This window comes from Acyrthosiphon pisum, chromosome A1, assembly GCF_005508785.2.
Source record: "Acyrthosiphon pisum isolate AL4f chromosome A1, pea_aphid_22Mar2018_4r6ur, whole genome shotgun sequence".
NCBI classification, from domain to species: Eukaryota; Metazoa; Arthropoda; class Insecta; order Hemiptera; family Aphididae; genus Acyrthosiphon; species Acyrthosiphon pisum.
In genome coordinates, this window is record NC_042494.1 from 151,960,180 (window position 1) to 151,969,501 (window position 9,322).

At 33.7% G+C, this 9,322-nt stretch overlaps 1 protein-coding gene across 1 annotated transcript in view; it reads left to right on the forward strand.

The window, feature by feature from the left end:
• LOC100161456 (apoptosis-stimulating of p53 protein 1) overlaps positions 1–9,322 on the forward strand; it is a 109,146-nt gene that overhangs the window by 58,427 nt on the left and 41,397 nt on the right. Inside the window, 2 exon segments of the mRNA XM_029488591.1 lie at positions 8,396–8,497; positions 8,499–8,682. Coding sequence (XP_029344451.1) covers positions 8,396–8,497; positions 8,499–8,682 — 286 coding nt within the window.

A 9,322-nucleotide genomic window follows, 5' to 3' on the forward strand; every position in this document is an offset into this window, starting at 1 on the left:
TTACCACCGTTTATTGGTCTAAAACGTTTGAAAAATACGTGAGCTGCAGCCCCCTTAAGTACAATATTTATGTACAATACTCTTTATATGATTTAGTATTATATAGCATTATCATCAATATGATGGGACTGATGGGACTTTTGCGGAATCACATTATTTAGTTATTATATACTATTGGAAATTTGGAACTATACGTAAAACTTTTTTTTAGTGATATTTACCTTTTACCTATGTAATATATTATTCTGGGAAGTTTTTTTTACACGATACGGTTTAGTGCGCTATTATTCGGTTTGTATTCCGTCCCACCATAGTTTTCTTAGGCGGAAATTATACGAAAAACACGGACGTAATCTGTGTAAAATGTATAATATAATATTATAACAAAATATATTGCAACAAGTTATACGTAATAAGGTTGATTACAGAATTTATAAAATTATAGTAATAATATTGTAGGGTACCTAATAGGGTTTAATGTGAAAGTACAAAATCGTCTTACCGCTGTCGTTCGCAAAAGGTTTCACCCGCACCTACCGCTTCGCATCAAAACTATGATATTTTATTTACATTTTTCGAGTAACTGCAAAAGTCGGTATAAGATATTATTCCGTTTAGGCAAAACTATATCTATCTATCTATACATATATTATGTGCTTTGCATAATTCAATGCATTACATTTTAAACGCTTGTAAAGAGGAGGAAGTGGAAAGTATGAAAAATGTATGTTTTCCGAGTTAAGTTTTCGAAAGATTGCCACTTTATATAATATTCTCGAGATTTCGTTTAACGGGCTTAACAATTGTTTCCACCGGCATATTGGATTGAAGAGGTTGATAAAATATTGATATCCATTTCAATTGTGCTCCACACGATATGTAGTTCTTACGAATTGGAAGCCATATACGAATCACAGGTTTTCGGAATCGCCGTCAAACCAGGACAAAGGGACCTGCGCAAAATTTCAGAATGGCTCGTAAATCCTTGTGGTTTTTCGTGTTAAAAATGAATAGGTCTAGACGAAACGAAAATGGCGAAATGCATCTCACTCCAGCGGTCTTCTAAATGCACGGACGTCACCCACGCCACAAAGAAAAATATATGTCCGTCGGTGGGGACAAATTCGAGAGATAACGATAAATTTCATCGTCGAAATAGAGAGTGCCTGCTAAATAGAGAGTTTTGTATGTAAATGTAGTAGCCATAACAATAACAACAATAATAATAAGAGTAAAATATTGAATTAAGAGGGTACGGCCGTAGAGATTTTTCATATTCTTACCTCGACACTCCTCCGACCATGATATTTAAATTGCACACATAATAATTGACGAAGTGGCCAAGCGGACTACGGTGTCAGTTTTTACGCGCACCGTCGTCGTTTCGAATCCCGGCTACGGGTGGCATCGCTCTCTGGGCAGGCAACTGTTCCCAACCGGACATGGCAAAAACCTACGAGTGCCCAATTAGAAATTCTGCAAAATAAGCGTCCGAACTAGACCTTCGGGCCTACTCCCGGACATAGCGCCATTCGCAAAGAAAAACATAATAATTGTAAATATATATTATGTTAAGTTATTTTTTTTTACTCCTACTTGTACGTCATAAAATATATTAGTGTATTTTTTTTTTTTTTTTTAAATTTGAATTAAATATTATAGATATATCAATTAGTAACGAACGCGATTGTTCTTCTATGACATGGATGTTTCAGGTATCAAAACTAGGTCTATTATATAGTATTCAATTATGAAACTTTTATTTTGCATTAATAATTGTTTTATATATTTATATTTTGATATTTAGATTGTGTTTTAGGTAGTTTCTTCTTTTTTTTTATTTTAGCAGTAGGCATTAAATTATAAAATTGAAATGACCTCAAGAATTACGTTATAACAATGTTGTTATGAATTTCCAGTTATATATCTAAATATATGAGACATAAAATAAATTTTTTTTATTTTAAATGCATTATAATATGATGTTTAGTGCAATATATAGTCACAGCCCTAATTATTTTTATTCTGCCTGTATGACTGCATATTGTACGGCAACGTACTCGATGGTGCTCATCTTTCTGGCGAGATGTTAACGTTTAACGAGAAAATAATAGTTTATTCGCAATGTTATTTTACCAACAGTGTATCATAATTTAGAAATATTATATTATTATATATACACGAATTTCAAAAGATAAAACGAAATCCATTACAATATTCACTCGTGAAGAATACCTATATTCACTTTCAATTCGACGTAATGTTTAACATAATATTATCATAATACCATTTCTATTTAAACGATAATGACTACGGGAGACGGGAGACGTCATTGACGTCGAAGGAACGCTAAAATAATTCATAATAATAATATAATGTGCCGGCTATATGCATTGTAAATGTAGCGTTCTAAAGAATCGTTTCAAATATTCATATTTAGTATTTTTTTTTATTCATCACTATTTGATCGTTTTTATTATACACGTGTATATAAATTTGGTGATATTATTTGGTCGTGGGTTATAAAAATCAATTGTCCAACCTTGAATAGAAACAACGAACACGAGTGAAAAAATATCACTTTGGTGTAAAGACTATTATAGGATCGCGTGTAAAGCCGCTTCCCCTTACAACATGAAGTCTACTATAAAATACGCTATATTGTTTTTTATGGGTCAACATTTATTATTTTGACGTACACAGTAGTTTAATATTATATAGATACATAAGAAATCGTTGCTCGCATAGCCACATAGAGCTGTCCACTAAGAAAAGTCGAAAAGTTATTGACGTTTCGACTAATTTGTTTGTACAATATATATATATTACCAGCAGGGACGTATATTTTCTTTTCTCTTCTTTCCGTCCAGACATTTTATTAAACGAGTCGTATTACCGCTTGGATTACAGTTTGGATACGAAATACCAAGAACCTTAATACGCGTATTTATATTATTTTTGTTACCACCGTCGGGGTTTGACATCTCATGATTGGTAGTATAACGAACTCGTAGCTAATGCGTGCGTGTGTGCACTACGACGTATGGATTTCAAATCTAATAATGCATTTTGGTTCGATTCCTTTTTAGTTGTGAAATTTTTTTTCTTTCCCTAAACAAAGATACGATTTGTTTTCCTCATAGCTATTTTGTGATCGAAAAAGATGGTCGCGTGTTATTATAACGTATATTATTATTTATTATGATATAGAAAAAGCGATGATATTTTATTTTCTTATAACATTTCCATTTACCACATCATAAAATACGTTAAAGTATACTTGTATATACCTATATGAATGAAATACATAGAGATTTTTTCCCAAATTACCTGTATGACACTATTACCAGATATATTTCCTAAAAATGGTCCAACATTCAAATTTAATATCTAGAATGTAGGTTGACATGAATATTGTCATATTTCATTATGGCCATTGGCCATTCATAACTACTGTAGAAATGATTACTATCTCAAACAGTTTCGGCCGATTGGTATTAAATAGGATGCAAAATTATTGTAAGACCGCTGCGGTGGTGGGTAGTATTCAAATTTTACCCAACAAATATTAGGCTTCAATTATTAATGGTTGAATAAACGTACCTACGTATTATTATTTATTATTATATTATATACCACGTAACCAGTTATGTGTGATTACAAGAATAATTAACATGGCCGAGTTCTGCAATTAACAAGCACAAAGAGTCGTAATAGAATCCAAGTACGCACACGGTGTGTTTTAAATGGAAAACCCAAAGGTGCAGGGGTAGTATATAACGTAGTTCTAGTGATATTTATATTATATAATTGTTTTGCATTATTATTATGTTAGTTTTATATTTTTCGTGGGTATACACGAGTCAAGTTGGTACGTTCGTGACTATTGTATTTTTAAGGTTTCGCCGATTGTCTTTAAAAGGTTTCGGTCGGGTTTGTATTTTTTAACACGTCCATGCGATAATGATTTGGGATGCCCTTTGAACCGTTGTTTGCCACGCAGTCGTTTGAATTTGCAATGGCTATACATTATAACCGACAATATAAATAATATATTATAACGATACTTATTTATTATTTATATAAGTATTTTATATAATATGATAACAATTTACACTATTGCGGTCGACACTAAAAACAATATACATGATGGCCACCACGACGGTGGATGGGTTTTGGGAAAAATATCATGTGAAAATAGATTTACATAAAAGCACACCCTCGGGGTTTTCAAAAACGTTTACTCGCATTTGTACACACATACTACCGAGGGTGTTGAGCTTGATTTATGTTTGTGTATTTCTTTCCATCGATGCCACCCTGGTATTTGAGCATATGTATATATTATGAATAAAATATCTGTGTACGGTAAGTACACACGTGCAAGAGATACCTTAAAGGAAAAGAACGCGTTTGGCGGTGACAATATCAGACGATTTTACACACATAATAGCGTGCACCACACGTATGGTTGTGGGTTTACGCCACGTTTTTCCCCATTCCCCTCAGATTATAAAATAAATAACAGAAAACACTCTAACGAATTAAATCGGATGGAAATAAAAGAAAATGGGTCGGGAAATCGTCTACGGCGTGTGCGTCAGATGAGAGAACCGCGTTTTCTATACCGGATGTATCCAATTGTCATTGGAAGCAGAGAGACTGCACTTACACTATTCACACATAATATATTATTATCTATTTAGATACCATATGGCTGCTATATTTCACGATTATCATGCCCAAGCTCTCTCGTGTGTAAGTTTCAGGTTAGATTGCATACACACACATATACCTACTTACGTATAGTTTGTCTCAAAACAGTATAATATCTATATTATATGTATAATTAAATGATGCAATAAAAACGTTTTGTATGGCATTAAAGGTTTTATTTTTCAGCCAAATTGATTTTTTATTCAGTCATCGCGTGGTCTTATCTTGGACGCTCATACACTTCAATATTTCGTATAGTACATAAATACATTATATACAATGATATTTTATTCAGGTTTTTACTCTGTATTCTTTTCAAAGTACATATACCATCTCCCGGTTGTACTCATGAATTACCATCGGAGGACTATTGCCATATACGTTCGAATTATTTTGTTCCGTACCGTTTGACGACAAACGTATTCTCCGCCAGTATAATGTTATAGCTGGTATAATGTTTTTCATATGTACGAGATGGTGTTTAGTGTTTATTCAACGTCGGAATTATTTGACGCAGAGTAGTGTTTTGAAAAGTGTTGTGGTTTTTTATGCACGAATTTCTTTTTTTAACGACATTATTTGTGTTGAGGATCAGTAACTATACAATTTTTCGCTGTACAATATTCAAACATTTTTATCCAAGTCGATAAAAAAAATAATAAAAGCGTATAACACTATAACGTCCACGTGTAGATGAGATACATTGTCCATCTTGTGATAAAAAACAACTACCCTGAATATATAAAACGCTCATGTTCATATGAGTTTTCGCACCACGCAGCACCCTTGGCGTCCCTAAGGTGCCGTTTTATATTAGTTAGCGTGATGCCGCATGCCGTGATGTTGTTAACATCCAAAATCGATAATAAGCCGTAAAATTGTTAAAATATCAATATAATAATATGTACAACTATCTCATTTTATAATAACCTTTTCTTTAATCGTCTATATTATTTTATTCGTATACATTTTCTGCATTAGGTAGCACAGACTTTTGCGCTCGCTGTGACTTCACACACGAGCATATAATAATATATGGTATATAGATTCGTGTGTTCAGAAACCGTGTTATTAACCATGGCGTTTTATTTTCGTTACCTCCTCACTACCATTCGCCAACTGCCCTGACCCGGAACTCCATAAGTATATTATTGCAGGGCAAAACTCACGAGTCCGTGACCGATCGACTTACGTGGTTCATTGAAGCTCGCTCGCGTAATCAATCAAAAATAAAACACATACGTATATTGTATAAACTATAAATATAGGTATATTTGTCCATAGAGTTAGGTAGGTACTTATCTTTATATAAATATTATATATTAGGTTTTGTGTTTTCGGTGTGGTATTACTCTGACGTAAAGAAAATGAAAATATTCTACGTGATTTTTTTCATTATTAATAATAATTTCCACAATACCTGCTCATCTATTTGATGTTTGTGGCCATTGAATAGTAGTCCGGCTTATACTTAATTTTTTATCTGGCGGTGTTAGACGAGTTTTTAAAGATATATATAATAATATATTTTATATTATAATGGGCGATGTGTGAAATCTTGACACTGTTCATAAATATTTAAAAAACAATAAATTCGACGAGATTACTTTTTTAAAAGTATATTACATATACGCTTATAATTAAATAAACACTTTGTGCTGTAACAGTTGTGATTTTCGCTCTTCCGTGCGATTAAGTTTTAAATAAATTTAATGTTAGAAATAGTGATGCAAAAAACAACCCATTATGCAAAAAAAAAAAAAAACAATTTAAAGGACGACGGGCGTCAACAGACTGCCGATGCCGTCTGTGATGAAATATGTATACACACCACCAGCTCAGTTAGTAGCTATTATAGATATATGCACGCCATCCCTACGAAACTCGTATGTGTGTTGTATAACCGTTATAATTAATGATATAGCTTTAATGTTGTTTCACACACCTTTTTATATTTTTTTATTTAGAGCAGGGATTATTATAAGTACTATATAGGGATCAGAGCGTTTTTGTTTCGGTTTAGATCTCAAACCATATTAAAATATAAATTATACATTGCAGATTTTCAGGTTTATTGATCATATTATAACTATATACGTATTATGCTCAGGGCGCTTATCATTTTTTTTTTCATTATGTATAATAATATAAGCACTAGAAAAAATAAAATCTCGGCGGACCACCCTGTATAGCGGATATGATATTATAGTATTATATTAATATACATACTTGTATACTTTTCAAAGTACGTTTTTTAATTATTATAGTAAAAGGAAAAATACTCTATGCTCATGGGTGATGTACCTATATACTCGTACAATTCACATATGCTTTGTTCCGTAATAATAATATATATGTGAATTTATTTCACTTGACGATGTTTTTCATTAAGCATACGAGTGGTACGTGTGTGTGCAATTATTATCATTATTGTTGGTGATGTTTTATTTTCTAACTCTCTCTCTCTCACCCTCTCTCTTTGAAAATAACCTCGAGGATTCGAGTATTGTTTATCTATCGTTATAGTGTACACTGGTCACAAGTATTAAGTGGGTACATTGTTGTCGACCACCGACGAACGGTACATTTTCGTCAAGATACGAGTATAACATATTATATGTTTCATATTATGTGGATCATAAATACTACTGATCACGTTCGGGGTTATCTTCGTTGAAATCTACCAACATCGCTGATATTGTGATCACCTTACAAGCTGACAACAGTACGAAGATTGTATCGTGGGTGATTTTTGAATGGTGGTATTGGTTTGGATATGTTAGTTAACGTATGCTAACCTAACCTGACCTATAAGTAATTCGGCAAATTAACACGTTTCGAAGACGTTTGAGAACTCGTCATTATTATTATTATTTCAACTACCTCGATTATCCATGCTCCGTTGCTCGGTTTGTCTGCTATTATTATATTAAGTAGCTATTATTATTTGTACGAGGTCAAATTTTCACATGTATAGGTTTATGCATAAGCAGATTACGAACGGAAATTGACTTTTATTGGTTGTTTTTATACGGTCGATACCCGCGGGTGGGGACCTAAGTCCGAAATCCACATATTGATAATACGCCGCGGTTAATGGATTCAACATGGACACGGCGTCGTCGAGTAACGGTGTATTTATAGCGTTAAATCTATATAATAACATAGTATAATGTGCATTATCATACTATGATAATAATACCTATCATATTTACATTTTTTGTGTACGGTCCACGCATAAAACGGTTTTTAAAGGGCATGTAAAAATAATGAACGGTAAAAAAAAACCAAAAACAAAACAAAAAGACAAACCCGAATATAGTGCACGCCGTCGTCGATACAAATAATATAAGCAGGATTTAATATGCGTGTAATGATAATAGAAATAATAATAAACAATTGTATACCATGCGTTCGGTCGGTGCATTAACGTCAGTCAACGGCTCTGCCGGGCGATGTGTGACGTCGAATTTTGTTCTTGACGCGACCACTTTTTTCTGCGTCCGTCCAATCTCGATTATTAATGGTACCTACATGCAATAAGCTATTTATTCATACTTAGTTTTGGACTATGGAATATCGTGTGGTGACCGTCGAGGTTGATTACTCGAATTGTGTATGGTGGGAAGTGGGATAATAAGAAACTAAGCTCTAAGAAAAAACTTAAATTATTTTGCAGTTACCGACGTCGGGAGAAACAGGCACAGAACTGACGGTCCGGGAGCTGGAAGAGATGGCGTGCCGACAACAGCATCAGATCGAGTCGCAGCGGCAGTTGTTGGGCTGCCAAAGAGCAGCGACTTCGCTACCTGAAACAGCATGACGCCAAGCACCATCAGGTGGCGGCGGAGCACGATAGGCTCCGCCGCCTCCGGGATCGGGTCGAGGCTCAGGAACAAAAGCTCCGTAAGCTCCGGGCGCTCAGAGGTCAAGTGGACCAGACTAAACTCAACAACGCCACACTCAGTGAGTACTTATATAAACATAAATATAACTATATTCATTATTATTATTATTATATACACTGCACCAGTAATAATACTATACCGGTGTAATATGCATACGAGTGTAATAGTGTATGTATACACAGTCACTCTTAATATTTGGCTATTATTATCATATTATACATAGATATAGGTATGTGCCACCCTTAGAGAGTCGTCTTAGACACACCGTATGTATATATATAAAGAAAATATGTACGCATTATAATTGCACATTATATGTATATAGGTCGCAGCTTCTATATGTACAATCGTCTGAGTACTTTTTATTGTCGTGCCATTCTATATACACGTATATGAAAGATTATATATATATATTATGTATACGTTGAAATACTTAAGTAGGATTTGGGAATTTTCCCCCCCATCCTCCCTCTGTAGGAGTTCGTCGTTCACTGTAGTCGTGCACGTCCCTAGATTTTTTCTCTTTAATTTTTTTACCCTTGTTCAAACACGATGCGAACAACAATACGTCGTCGTTTTTACAGGCACACTGTATAATGTACATACTTAATACTCGTGTAGTTATGTATGTTATAATATGTATGTATAATACTATATTGTATATACTCCCGATGTTCATAATGTATATATTATATTTA